This window comes from Epinephelus moara, chromosome 19, assembly GCF_006386435.1.
Source record: "Epinephelus moara isolate mb chromosome 19, YSFRI_EMoa_1.0, whole genome shotgun sequence".
Taxonomy (NCBI): domain Eukaryota; kingdom Metazoa; phylum Chordata; class Actinopteri; order Perciformes; family Serranidae; genus Epinephelus; species Epinephelus moara.
In genome coordinates this window covers 21558711-21573089 of record NC_065524.1, presented here as the reverse complement: position 1 = coordinate 21573089, position 14379 = coordinate 21558711, and the positions used below count along the sequence as shown (strand labels likewise).

General features: G+C 41.8%; 2 protein-coding genes across 3 annotated transcripts; one reads left to right on the top strand and one right to left on the bottom strand.

Annotated features, from left to right (window-relative positions):
• Positions 1-6595: 6595 nt before the first annotated feature.
• marveld1 (MARVEL domain containing 1) lies at positions 6596-8266 on the bottom strand. Its single transcript, XM_050071611.1, has one exon. The coding sequence runs from the start codon at positions 7943-7945 to the stop codon at positions 7448-7450; it is 498 nt and encodes a 165-aa protein (XP_049927568.1). The 5' UTR covers positions 7946-8266; the 3' UTR covers positions 6596-7447.
• A 545-nt stretch (positions 8267-8811) lies between these two features.
• On the top strand, positions 8812-13232 carry LOC126406981 (arginine vasopressin-induced protein 1-like). Of its 2 annotated transcripts, XM_050071610.1 has the most exons (4): positions 8812-9071; positions 9612-9656; positions 10521-10884; positions 10986-13232. In XM_050071610.1, exons 3-4 carry the CDS (start codon positions 10535-10537, stop codon positions 11242-11244), a joined length of 609 nt encoding a protein of 202 aa, XP_049927567.1. In that variant the 5' UTR covers positions 8812-9071; positions 9612-9656; positions 10521-10534; the 3' UTR covers positions 11245-13232. The 2 variants fall into 2 exon arrangements, with proteins under 2 accessions (XP_049927567.1, XP_049927566.1); XM_050071609.1 differs by lacking the exon at positions 9612-9656 and having other exon boundaries at positions 8839-9071.
• Positions 13233-14379: the final 1147 nt, after the last annotated feature.

Genomic DNA, 14379 nt, shown 5'->3' with positions numbered 1-14379 from the left:
GACTGAGATAAATCAGCTAATTAACAAGGATAGTTGCAGGAAAATTGAGAAAACACACAGTTAATCAACCACATTAGTGCCTCTTAAGGTTAAATGAATCGCAAAAAATGTCTCAGTTGGCCTCTGCGTGAACTCCAGTCATTCTGATGTTGCAAGCTGACATTAAATCACTTTAGTGTTTGGCTTCTCACCATGTCTGAGATTAATTATCTCACTTCTATTGACACATTACCAAATTCTTTTCAAGCCATTGCACAGTAGCCGTTCTATTACGTGGCATAGCATTATAACACTGTGCAGAATATGAACTGCTACATACTTTTATTTAACACTAACTTATAATTTGTGCTGCTGCCTTCATCTGACATAATGGCCTTATAGTGGCTACTCATACGCTGTGGCTAAAACAGACGGTTTTGGCCTCTGTTGTGTGTTTGCAGTAATTCAGCTTGTGGATTTCCACTGTTTGGCTGCTGTCTAAAAGATGCAGCTTTGGTTTTGAACAGCTGATCTTGATCATACAGGTCAAGTGAGAGGACTTCACTGCACTCTTTTGTTTACTGTAGCAAACTGTGATTAAGCTGCATCAAGCTATTAGAAGAGCACCTTATAGTTGTTATTTATTAAAACCACTTAACTTAAATGTGACATTCCTGTCTTTTCTACAAGCTTGTGAAGGATAGTAAAGTTCAAAGAATTACATGTCTACTGTCAGGGGACGTGTTCAGGGGGCACCAGGATAAATAAACTTAGAACTTTATAAGCCAAGTTGGAAATTCATGCTTTGTGAAGCCCTATAACACCTCCTAGTGGGTAGATGAAATCATTGTTTATAGTCTTGAGCAGTCAGATTTGATCACAGTGACATTTTATGCCTCGACAGTTGCGCAATAATTAGCTAGACTTTGAATATATAGTGATTTCATGTTTTTTAGTTGTACTACATTCTTCTATATGAAATTGGACGTTGTTATTTTGATCTAATTTGGGTGTTGCTACTGGACTTCTATGCAGAATTTTGACATTGCAGCGTAAGAACACCAAGATATCAAATAATGCAAACATCTGTTATTATTTTTTAAAATATCAGGGTCTTAGACACATTTCCATATTACTGACCAGAATAAACTGAGTGCATATGGTTTTAAAAAATATGTTTTTTAGGCAAGTAAAATGTATTTATATAGCACATTTTACACCAAAAGGCAACCCTAATTGTTTTATAGCTTACACAGGTGAAAGCAAGAAACACACACACATAGCACATAGAGTAAAAACTATAAAAGTGACAAAAATGACAAATCAATTAAATGCAATGGTAAACAGTTGGTCTTTAGCTTGTAGTCAACATTGTCTTCTTCAAGTCTTCTTGCAATTAGTTCTTCTTTCGATCAGCATAGCAGCTACAGGCATCTTCATGTTTAGTCTTGATTCTGGGAACAACCAATAATCCAGAGTTAGCAAGGTTCATTCTGGGTCAGGAGATCTGATCAGTATCTTGGACCTAAACTGCTCAGTGAAGTTTTAAACGCCCTGCTTTTTCCCCCAACAGCAGTATGATGCAACAGAGAGAACTGGGGCTTCTGTGTGTGAAATCTGTGGGAAAAGTAGTGCTAGGAAGCAGTTCTAAGCCATGTGAGCTATTATCAGGAACTCCATGATCCACGCTTGGAAGGAATGTTTGTTTTACTTCCCAGTGTGTGTCTGCTTAAACTGCTCTAGAGATGCAATGTTCGCAAAGAGTTTTCCTTCTTGGGAGAGTCTCACCTTAGATAGTACTCATGGGAAAATTAATCATCACTCTTTAACACTATGTTTTATTGAGGTAAAACTTACAGGTGATTAATGACAGAGGTGTTGCTAAGTCTGCATGAATCAGTGCCTAAGGATTAGTTAGTTAATGTCTCTCTCTAAGTTTCTCCGACCCTTTCACTCTGTTAAACACTCTCAACATCTTGGCCGACGACTGGCAGAGTGATGGAAGCTGTGGTATTTTCAAGGCTCTATAAATAGCTATCATCATTTCCCACCACTAGCTGCCATTGCTCTCACACACGCAGCATATGAACACTGTGCCCATTCAGAAGCATTGTGTGGGCAAAAGCTGCTGCAACAGATGTGGAATCAGTAATCCCAGTCACCATGTTAGGAAACTATAAACGGGCGAGTGCTGGAAGCAAACTACAAGGCCTGCACGGCTGGAACACTGTGCCCATTCATGCCTGACACAGACAGGAAATGTCAATCTCAGATTGCTTCTTAGATCTTTACGTAAGGCATATTTGCAAATCGCTACTTGCTTCTTTTTTTTCTGCTTATTCACTTGTCCTGTCTGTCTCCATCTGTTTTCCCATCTCTCCCTCTCCTCTGCAGTGGAATGTGCATCTCAGCAGTATCTGATGAAAGTGTGGTTAACAGGGCGCTGCTGTGTGCATGCGTCTGTGTTTTCATGTTTCATGTGCGTACATGTGAGACAGGAGACGAGTACTGTCAGCAGGAAAAAAAAAAGGTAGACATGCTCGGATAGGATAGAGCACATCCACTGGGAATTACCCACCCAGAATTTGGGTGGGTAAGAAAGAGCCTGGAGATCTGCTGAGTGGGTTTAAACCAGCCAAATGTACCTGGTTCAGTGAACACTGTGTAACACCAGGCTCTGGTCTGTTAGAAAGTCAGGACTGTGCACAGTACAAAGGGCTGGTTATAGTCCTTCTTTGTGGGAATTTTTAGACATTAAAATTGACAGCTGAATAATACTGAACATACACAAAATCCAGAAATATTTAATGGGTAGCCAGGTAATTTTTCAAGTCTGTGTTGAAATAATACTGACTTTACCATATATGCATTGAAAGGGTTTTTGGTCAGTTATAAGTACTTCCTTGTGTCCAATCTGACTATGAAGAGATCATTTCGAAGTTTCAGCAGTTACTCAGACCAAGCGCATATGTTCTAAATGTTTTTGGTGTAAAATTAACTTGAGTATCTCCAGAAAATGATTCACTGCTGAGTTCTGGTAACAAAAAGAGGAAGTTTTGTACAAAAAGCCCTTTTCTTTGGAAAGCACCTACTTATTTGACTAACATAGAGTGTGAAGCCTTAAATGGCTTTGGTTGAATTTAAGAAAGCATTTTTGCAGAACTGTGGATTTTGTCTCTCGTCACTTACATTGGGACCACTTTAGGGAACAGATCTTGATAAAAGATTAAGCTACCCTTTAAGATCAGGAACCTTTTTTGCTTAGTGAATATGTAGTGTGTTATGTGTGTGTTGTTATGACAGAATCAGATCAGTTCTTCTTAAAATAACAATGAATCTTAAAGCAACAAAGTAGTGTTTATCACAAGATGTTTACTTTTTTATTTTAGATTGCAATCATTTGGCCTGGAAAAAAAAATCTGAATAAGACGTGTTGTCTTCCACTGAAGCTTTTCTGCACCTCACATTGTGCCCTGTATGCCCAAACCAGCCGCCAGAAATTTTTTTGGCATTGTACGTCTTTGCAAACCACAGTTATGTTACATTTGCATGTTATGTTGTAGCGGACATGTTAAACCTTTACATTTCAACAACACTGTGGTTAATGTGTGGTGAGGTTTAGGCACAAAAACCGCTAGGTTATGGCAAGGAAAAGATCCTATCTTGGATTAAATACGTGGTTTGGGAGCACAGTCACAGCAGGAAACGCGGTAAAGTTTCTGTAAAAAACAAATGCATTTTGTGGCACTATCCCTGCTAGAAAGAACACAGATGGGATGCTACAAAACACCAACATTTTGTACCTTAAAAGCTGCTGGAAACACAGCAATGACTCACTAAACTGTTGTTGTTGTGTTTGAGCAGTGGTCAGCAGCTTGGCAGAGGTATGGCCTGTATAGGTTAGGACTCCTCCTCCAAAATCAACTCATATACTTCCTCACTTAAAAAATGTTGATATGAAATGTACAAATGTAACATAATGGTTTGCAAAAAGATACAATGCAAACATCTTCCTCTGGCGACTGAGCTGGTACACCACTATGCTGGGAGGCGAGAAGCAAGAAAAAGATGCACTTTGAATTAAAGTTTTTTGGAGTCTTTCGAAAGAAGGACAGAAAACATTCCTGCCATTTCTCTTCGATAATCTCGCCAGTGATTTATTTGCACCCATGAGTCACAGTCATTGTTATCCATTTGGACTTAAGAACTAGCTTTTAGATTTTCTGGCAGCAAACTCTGTATCAGTTTTTCAGTGAACTGACATTAGTCCATGGCAACAGTGTGCGTGATGCTGTGCTTTCAGGGAGGGCCAGAGGAACCATTTGGAGGGGTTATGATGACTATTGGACGCTTGGTCGCTTGCAGACGGGTGGGAATGCGCGTACAGGAAATGTCTCTTTGGTTGAGTAGCCAAAAAAAATATCACACAGTTGGCACTGCAGAGAAGTGGCTGGCTCTATACGTCCTGACGTTTTCTTTACTGTCTATGGAGCTGGAAAAAAATACAGCAACCTCACCCTTGTGGCGCCCACACCCTTGTAATAATGTCAGAAGGTAACATAGTCCAAATTCATGCTATTACCTGTGATTACATGGGTTTCTTGTTTGGACTTGGATGTGATGGCTGAGGATTAAATTCAAAATGGGCTCATACACTAAACTGACAAATCTGAACACGATTGACGTCTATAAACTGTGGGCTGTGTAATAATACAGCGCCTGTTAATGTGGTAAGTTCAAAGAGACTTTCAGGGTAAATGTGGAGAATCCTTTTCTGGCCTTAATTGTCAGCATACGCTATAGTTGTGAGTCATCCAAAACTCAAATGATTCACCATGGTTACTTTCAATATCGAATTGAACCCTGGATTCAGTGCTTTGTTTATGGAGCACACTGGGCTGTTGTGTATTGTCTCCATTTGGTTGTATACACAGCAGTGTGTTTCCACAGGCACCCGACACGTGGACAGGACGACACTTCTGTGGAAATCTCAGAGGGGGAGACGGTGGATGGGAGTTTGAGGCGAGGGGGGCGACTCCCTTCCTCCTTTAGAAGTGCTAGATTTATATCCTGCAGCTGGTTAACATTAACCCTTCCACTCCTTAACTTTGACCACAGATGTCACCTTGCTCTCAACACACACACACACTCGCACACACACACACTGTATTTGTCCTGTCATCACTGCACAAAAAGGCGGCTAACCTAGAGGATCATATACTTAACAGTTGGTCTTGGGAGTACAAACTAAACACAATACCCAAGTTAAGTTCTAATGTGGCAAAGGATTTTACAGTTTCCCTGGTTGTAGTTTGATCTGTCGCTGTCTTTATATGTTCACTTTTCAGCAAAGGTGTAGATTTCAGGGGGGACGCAGGAGACACGTCCCTCTCATTATTTTAAACTTGATGCAAAAAAGGCACAAATTAGTGCATGTTCAGGTTGAGGACTGGCAACCCTCCATCCATTTCATGTGTCCCTGTTGAAATGAAACCATCGCCCTTGCTTTTAAAGGTCGCTTTGCCTCTGAAATGTAGGCACTAAATAAGTCGTCGATGAATCAAGTAACAGCAGAGATTCTCATCAAGCAAGCAAAAGATATTTGTCATCTCTTTTTCTCATGATTGTACTAATTTCATGTTCTTATCTCTGCATTTTTTGTTGCCTTTGTTTGGATCTTGATTGTGAATCTGGAGCTTTGACAATGCAACATTTGATCTCTTACGCTCCTCTCCAAGAATAACTCATTGCATACAGTTGGAAGCATGCAAGAGGAGAAATGCCCAAAAAGGGAAAGTGTGTGTTTATGTGTGAGTAATCTGCAGCCTTTTTTCATTGTACACACGCCCCATGCCAGCAACAAGTGTGCAAAGTTTGAACACAGATTTGTCAGAGAACTGCACAACTGTCCACACAGAGTAAAATGGTACTTTGACTGCATAACTGCAACCAAACAGAGCTGTCATAGTGTGGCTTAGGGTGCTGTTTAATCAACTTGTCTGCAGCATGTTTTTGAGAACTGCATGCCGACTGGAATAGACGAGACATTGAATCATCTTCCGCTGCTTGGCTTCATTTTCATTGGCTGAGCGTCAGCCCACCTCCAGAACCCCAACAGACTGTTCCGGTAAGAACAAGCCTCTTCCCAGATTATTACACACACTCACACACACAACATGCACTCGCTGTTTCCAAAAGTAGGATAACTCTCATGCAACACACACACACACTCTGTCTATCATAGCACATGCATGCACATTGTCAGTGTGTGTGTGTGTGTGTGTGTGTGTGTGTGTGTGAGCTACTCACTCATTGTCTGTTTGAGACACAGATAAGTCTAAGTCTTTCATGTGGTCATGTGGCATAGCACATAAATGATCCCTGCTGATTGGCCAAGGCTTTTATCTCCCAACAGGAAGTTCCTGAGGGCTTCCGTCACTAGACCCTCTAAATCTGTGTTTCATTTGGAAAAAGCCACCAAAAGCACAATTTGCACATGCAACACGGCTCTTTCTCTAAATTTAACTCAAAGCACTCAAACAAAATTAACAAAGCATTTTACGTTTCATTTAAATGTCCTGAAACATGATCATAACCAAAGAAACATCTCACCGGCTCTCACTTACTGCTCTTTATTCTTTGGCTTTACATAATGAACACTCAAGGATTTTTTTTTTTTTTTTTTTGTTACGTTCAGCATACACATGTAGCACCAATCACATCCATATTGTTGGGTTGTCATTGTCACAACCTGGTTGAGTGTACAGCATTCTGACAGAAGGCACTGATTAACAAAAACAGAGCTGGTCAAAAGGAGTGTTTTTTTTTTAGTCCGTTACACTTCAGTAACTGTTCAGTATAGTTAGCTGTCATACAAAAACACATACACACATAAAAATATATACTTTAAAAAAAGGTAATGAAAAGAATCCCTTGTAAAAACAACTGTAGTAATCATTTTAGAGGTTTTGGATGGACTGTTAGTCAGTACCAAATCTACAAAATGAATGTTAAGGCCATTGTACTGTAAACTTATCGCTGAATATACTGCTACCACACTATAAGAGGAATATTATAATGATTCTTAATGAGGGAATTAGTGGAAGACAAACTTAACTAATACTAGGAGGCAAACACATGTCATTTGTGTCTTCATAAATGGATGCAATGCTTTAAACTTCCTAATTTCCAATCAGACTCCCACCCTGGGTAGCTAGGCCTCTGTACCAGGAGCTGCTTGGATATTTTCATGTCAGTAACCCTTCAAAACACTGATTATAAGGCCACAGAGTGATGTTTGGATGATTCTGCCTCACCACCAAAGTGGAAAGTTTGGTGTGGGGAGACAAGAGACAAACCTGTGATTAGAGTAGCTGTTGAGTTAAATTACAGTGAAGTTAACTATTCCTCATCTTGCTGTGGACCCCATGCCCCCCTCCCTGTCGCCATCGCCCCCCCTTCAGTCCCATCAGATGACTGTCTTTTCTCCCCGACACTTCCTGCACGCTCCATAAATAAGGGACAGGAGGTAAGCCAGGCAGCACAGGCAGGCGAACACGGCGGCCGTCAGGTAGACCTTGTACATACAGGGGTGCTCATACTGCTCCAGGTTGCAGTACGAGTTGCGTTTGGTCTTGTAGATCATGATCCCTATGACCGGCAGGTAGAGCGCGGTGGCGGCCACGTCGTGCGCCAGGTTGGTGGACAACCAGCGCTCCCCTCCCAGCAGCGGGACCAGGTCCTGCTTTTCCAGCAGGGTGAGGAAGAACAGGGCGAGGGTGAGGAGCCAGAAGAGGACCGCCACGAACAGGACGAAGTGGATGGATCCTTCGTATTTGTTTGCGGCGATGGTGACCCACAGCCCGGCCCCGAACACAATCTGCAGGATCCGGATGATTCCCAAAAAACTCTCGAGGAACTTAAGGATATTCTTCCTCACCTGCGGCTGGGGAGGTTGGGGTGGCATCTCTCTCCTCCTCCGGTCACTCTCGGTCCCTTTTTCCCGAACAGGGCGGGTGCTTTCTGCCAGCTGCAAACAGCTGGGGAAAAGATGGGCGAAAAGTGGAAATAACGGGGTGGAAGGCCGGGTTTGTGGTCTGACAATGAAGCCAAAAGTGGACAAGTTTAGGGATAAAAAAAGGAACTCTCTGTTCTTTCCACAGCCCCGGGGTTTTGAAATGAAAAACCTACTTGTATGTTTCGTCTTTTCCGTTTCCTCCGTTGAATGTAGCGTCTGTGTTGGGGGGCTGGGTGATGGAGAGGGGGCGGCCTGTAATTCAAAGCCTGCTCCTCCTCTGCTGGACTGCTGGAGTCATCCATGTCCGCTCATCTGCTCATGTATGTCCCTGTGGTGCGGTTTCCCGTGGAGTGTGTGACCTTTTTCCTTCTGTCTTTTAAAAAATAGGAGAGAAACATGCGTGTGTCAGTTAAATATGACGAAGTGGTGATGTGCGCAAAGACAGCAGTCAGAGATTTGCTACCATACGCCAACATCTAAGCATTGTTTTGTTTATTTAACTGAGGCAAGCAACAAATATATTGCATCAGTTAAATAGCCTGGACATAATAATACAATATAATATAATGTTTTTTATTATACTGGAAGTATACCATAACAAAGGAGCAGCGCTATTAAGAAGCCCATGCGTCATACTGTTTGCGTGTTTCTGCGCAGGATGCTGCTCACATGTTACTTCCCTCGCGCATAATTGACAGACACTTCTCGTGCCAGCCGGGCTCATTGACGTCAATGGATTTCAGCACACACACTCTACGTGGCCAGGAGGCGGGGTCCGCCACCCGCCACCCTTCCCCCCCCTCCTCACCCTTCCCCGCGATTGGTCGACTTAAAGCCGTTTCCCAGCCCCGACAGGAGGGCTCAGAGTATCTCTCCCCCCTCATTGGTCGGTTGACGACATTGATGTGTGATGGATGGTCGACTCAAGGACAGAAATTGGCTGCAGGTGAAGCTGGACAAACATACAGTTCTGCTGCACTTCAGCCATTGTAGGAGCTTTTACTGAAGAGGAACGGGGATGCAGAGGGAGATGCTTTAAGAGCAAAGCGCACTGGATCTATCAGTTCATCTTTGGGTGAGCAGAAGTTTTTTTTATTATCTCATGACTCTCACGGGACTCCTGTTTACTGCCTTTTACGCACAGCGTAATGAAAGCCAGCACAGGCAGTACTGTAAGTTATTCAGCCACTGCATCCTATTTCATCTTCTATACTGGCACCGCGAATGTTTTAAAGATAATTTCATACTTCCTTCTTTTCAGAGAGTGTTGGTAGGCTATTCATAGTTTTGCAAATGCGCACCAGTGTGTTTGTTGTGCAAACAGTCAGTAGACTGTAAAGACACCAGGGGGAGGGGAGAATGTAGAGGCCTGTGACGCTTGGTAGATGTAACCTATGTCCTATGCAAATAAAGAGCCTTTGAAAGTGCAAGTGTTTGTCTTTAAAGATCTGCATCCCATTAATGATTATAGTATAGGGGGTAATATCACATGCATGTCCTCAAATAACCCACTTACTGTTTAATAAGTTTAGTACTGGAGTTATTCACAGGAAAATATAAATGTTTGCTCTTTAATTGTTTGTGATGTAGTGTATTGTTTTCCTTTTTATTCCAGAAATATACTTATGCTGACAAAACATGAGATATGCTGCACTAAATGGTAAATATGTATTGAGGAAAGTAAGAGAGAGTGTGAAACTTCATTCCTGATGTAGTAAATAGTAAGATGGACAAATTAATCTTCATCAGAAGAATTTTCTTTTGCGTAAACTCCATAATCTGCTGTTGATAGTGCAAGAGGACCTTTTACTCCAGATTATTTTGTCAAGCTGACAGAAAGTCCTTTCAGTGGAAAGGCGGCTGACCTACATGCAGTCTTGGGCACTCAGCTAACACTGTCTGTCAGTGTCCCACTTAAAACCATATGTGAGTAAAGAGAGATAAAGTTGCCATCTGCAGTTTAAGGCTCTTTGAAGCGCCGCTCGTCACTCACTTTCTAAAGTAGGATTAAAGAATCAGAGCAGAAGACGCACAGCTGACTGGTTTCAGTTGTGACAGCTTTGTATAGGTGTTGTGACGCAGTCAGTGCTCACGTACGTCATATACACTGTTGTTTTGTTTAAAGGTTCAGTGTGTTGGATTAAGGGGCATCTGTTGCCAGAAATTGTACATTGTATTCGTAACTATGCATCTGTTAGTTTATTATCACCTAAAAATAAGAATCATTGTGTTTTTGTTACCCCGAAATGAGCCGTTTATATCTACATTCTGACCTCTTCCATGGAGTCCGCCATGTTGTTCTACAGTAGCCCAGAACGGACAAATCAAACACTGACTCTAGATAGGCCGTTTGCATTTTTGCACTGGTCGCCGTAGTTCTCCTACATGCTTGGCACACAGAAGAAGTTTCAGTTCTGCAACATCACTGCCAAATACCACAAAATCCTACACACTGTATCTTTAAAGCATCTCTCACCATGCATCACATCCTAATGAGTGGAAACTCTCACTGACTCCTCCACAGATTAGAGCCAGTTTATGCCACCTTCTCCAGTGTTTCTCCGGATGGATACCGGACCCGCCTCCCCTCCTTCCTCCATGGTGGCGGGCCCTTCCTCGCTGTGGCGGCTGGCTGAGAGGAGGAGCCGGAAGGCTGGCTCGGCAAACATTTTCAGCAACGTCAATCTGTGGCAGCTCCAGAGACTGTTCAGGGCAGCGGGGGATCAGGATGCGGAGCAGAGGGCCCAGCTGGTTTGGGGTCACAGAGATGAGGCAGAACTGGCTCAGGCCTTGATAGGACTGAGGGCCCGAAGTCACAGGAGAGGGCTGAGGGCTAACGGGAGAGAGGCGCTGGGCTCACACTGGCTACGAGCCTTCAATCACCTCAGGTAGAAAAACTGTGATATGATTTCATATACATTCACACCATTAATCATGGTGACTTTTTGGCATCCATTTTGTTTTCAACAACACTATGCATATTGTTCAGGATCGGGGAAAGCTCGCCAAGCAGCCAGGGAAAGGATCCAGGTGATGACAGTGATCCCGAGGCAGGAGCACACAGCAGTCCAGAGCCTCGCCGACACACTTCCATAGGGACAACAGGAAGAGGTACAGGGGCCACAGTGGTACTAACTGAGAGCCAGGGCCCTGCAGGGACTTCTGAGAGACCAGTCAGGACCAGCTCAGGACTGAGGAGAGGAGGAGAGAACAACCCAGAGAGATACCTCCACAGAATACTCCACTGACTTGACCAAAACACTCTGAGATGCAAAAATAACTTTCAGCCTGTGAGTCTCGCAGCACTCCTTCATTCTGAACAGCCTGCGTGTCTCTCCTGAGTACAGTGTTCACAAACTTGAGCCAGGTTGAATTAACTTCTTCTTCTTTACAAGTAACGCTGTATTGCAGGTTGAAAGAATGGAATAGTTTCTTATAATGCCATAATATCTGGTCTTTTAATGGCACTGATCAGATGGCTGTATACTGACACTGCACTGTAACTTGTTACGCACACATATCTCCACCTGAATAATGAAGGCAGTCCAAACCTCTGACTGTATCTTGTGGTTACCTCTCAAAACTGCCTTACGTGTTCTCCATCCACACTGAATATCATGGACAGTGATGTGGTGTTTAAGTAGTTTTATCATTGATTGGAGTTAGTGTTGTGATCACTTTGCGAATAAGCCATCATGACCTTATTTGAACTATAAGGCTGAAAGCACTGATATCATAATGCACTGGTTCCCAACCTGGAGGTCCCAAACCCCATTAAGGGTCGCCAAAGCTTGATGGGGGGGTCGTTAGGCCTTCTTGATTTTAAGGGTTGTAAGAAAACTTTTTAAAAAGATACACAGTAGGCCTATATCTTAGCATTTTATTCATTTCTGTGAAGAAAACGGAATTGAATTGTCATATTTAAAGTTCAGATTATTATTATTAAAGATATAAACTGAAAAAACCTCACAGGACAAGGGCACAGCGAAGTTCTGGTGTCTCATTTATAAACATTGTGTATGCCCTAAACAAGGCCTGTAAGGAGTGTATGCCATGAAGTTGTGATCCATAAAAATAGACTTGATGGAAGAAAATTTGACCAGTGCTTCTGAACATTTTGGAGACAGGCTTTTGTCCGTATGTTCATTTTTAGTATGGATCCTACGCAATGTTTTATAAATGAGACCCCTAAACACAAGCTCTATTCACAAAGACTTCACTCTCTGCTAAACTGCATCATCCTGCATTAGAAAAGTATACAGTTAAAACAACCAAAGTGCTAAAAGAACAATGGCCAAGGGTCCGGGAGAAGAAAAACAAGCCCATTAAGTATGTGTGATTGTGCAAAACAGAACAAAAAACTATATGGACAAAAGAATCGTATGAGAAGTTACCAAAAATATCACTAAATCTAATCTCTGATGCAATATTCACAGGAAATAATCTGCCCAAAATGAATCTAGATAGCTCATTTTACAGACTTCCTGCAGATATTGTGTTTACTATTTGCGTTAACTGGACAGTTCATCAATTTATCAGCTTTTATGCATTGAGCCATAGATTAGCAATAAATGATGTCACTTAATCAGAGGAGAAAAGGGGTCCCGAAAAGGTTGGGAACCACTGTTTTAATGTGTAGCTGCACTGCGGATGTGCTTATCAATAATTACATCTACTTCCTGTACCACAAAAGCCAGATATGTAGATACATGACGTTTCAGCTGTACCCACTGTGTCCCTGGTTGTAGGTGTGGTACTCAACGCAACACTAAAAATGTTTAAGAGTGCAATGGGAGCAATGTTAGATGTCATGGCATGTAGGAATGCGTGTCCATGTCGCACACACTTACATATGATGACTCAGTAAGAGTAACTTCTGCCAGTCACTGGTTTGTAGCTATTAAAAACAAGTGTCAGATGGTTGACGCAGCCCAGAGACCAAAAATAATGAATATCAGCTGCAAGGCCAAACTCAACAAATGTCACTCGCTGTCCACGGAAAGATGAACTTGAAAAAGTAATGATGTCATGTTAAATCGTTCATAGTCACGGTGTGAAAACCCACTCTGCCTATGACAGACTGTAAGTCACTAACTTTGATGAAGCTTTTTGATAATACTGTTTGATGTGTCATTTTTAGGTTTGTGGTAATAAAGAAGTGAGTCTTTGTATCGTTTGTCTTGTTTTATATGTATACTGTGACCATTTGAAATAAAAGAAAAAACATTTTCAGAAATTAATGCTTCAGTATATTTTTACTGAAACAGCACAGGTAAAGCATCCATTAGTCTGTTGTTTTTAGATTCTCATTTCCGCTGTTGTCATACGTCTTATACATACAGTTTGCACACATTTACACCCAGGACCTGCAGCTTGCATCACAGTCTGCTGTGGTTAACCACTGAGCGGTTCCACCAGACCAGTTGGGTGTTAAGTACCTTGCTCAAGGGCACCTCATTAGCAGTTTATGATGAATATAAGAGCATTACACGTTTCTTTTCCTGAACCATGCATTTGTAGCTGCTTCTCACACAAATATTCTCTGACAGAGGACTGCTTAGTAACAGCTAGTGGGGCAGTGTTAGTTGTATTAGAAACAAATGCTGCCCTCTGATGGTCATGCCTAGTGATGATGCCATCATGTAACTCAGCTTGTGGTCACTAGATGGCACAAAAGGTTTTCTTTTGGGAAAGCAAACCACTTCACTGAGGCAGAAAAGATTCATACTTGTCATGTCATATATAGCGAAAACATTCCCACTGAAAACTTCAAAATTCAGACTATTTTATCGTGAGGTTAAAACGGCAGATTCATTCTGCATTCAACAGCCAAATCTGGTTGATCCTCGCTTGTCATTTCTAACTTGTCTTTTCTGCCAGGTTTACCAAATCACAAATCCTAAATATGAGACAATGGGTGAAAAGTTGTCAGGTTTTTATTCCCACTGCAAATGTCCAAACCAATGGAAGCCCAGTCTGCCAATGGGATGAAAAAAGCTCCTGTAAGTCATTAAAATGATAAACTTTCTTGAAACAATGAGATATTATCTTAAACTACTAATACTTACTCAAACAATTAGCTAGTGTCACAAAACAATGAGAAATTTCCTCAAAATTATGACTCACTTATTTTGAAATTATTACTCTCAAAATATAGACTTAATATCTCAAAATAGTGACTCTGTGTCTGAGAATAATGAGAAGCTTTCTCAAAATAGTATCTCAAAATAAGAGAAATGACATTATGTCATTATTTATAGATACTTTTTCATTATTTTGAGAAAGTTTCTCATTTTAATGACTTAACTTTATTTTTTCACCACTCTGGTGGAAATGTGTTTCCGTACAAACCCTCAGACAGTGTCCCCCCATAACAGAAGAAT

Bases quoted from the DNA above. Each gene is read 5' to 3' on its own strand.
- marveld1 (XM_050071611.1), bottom strand. From the start codon at position 7,945: ATGCCACCCCAACCTCCCCAGCCGCAGGTGAGGAAGAATATCCTTAAG.
- LOC126406981 (XM_050071610.1), top strand. From the start codon at position 10,535: ATGCCACCTTCTCCAGTGTTTCTCCGGATGGATACCGGACCCGCCTCC. The intron at 10,885-10,985 runs GTAGAAAAACTG...CATATTGTTCAG, and splicing joins CGAGCCTTCAATCACCTCAG to GATCGGGGAAAGCTCGCCAA.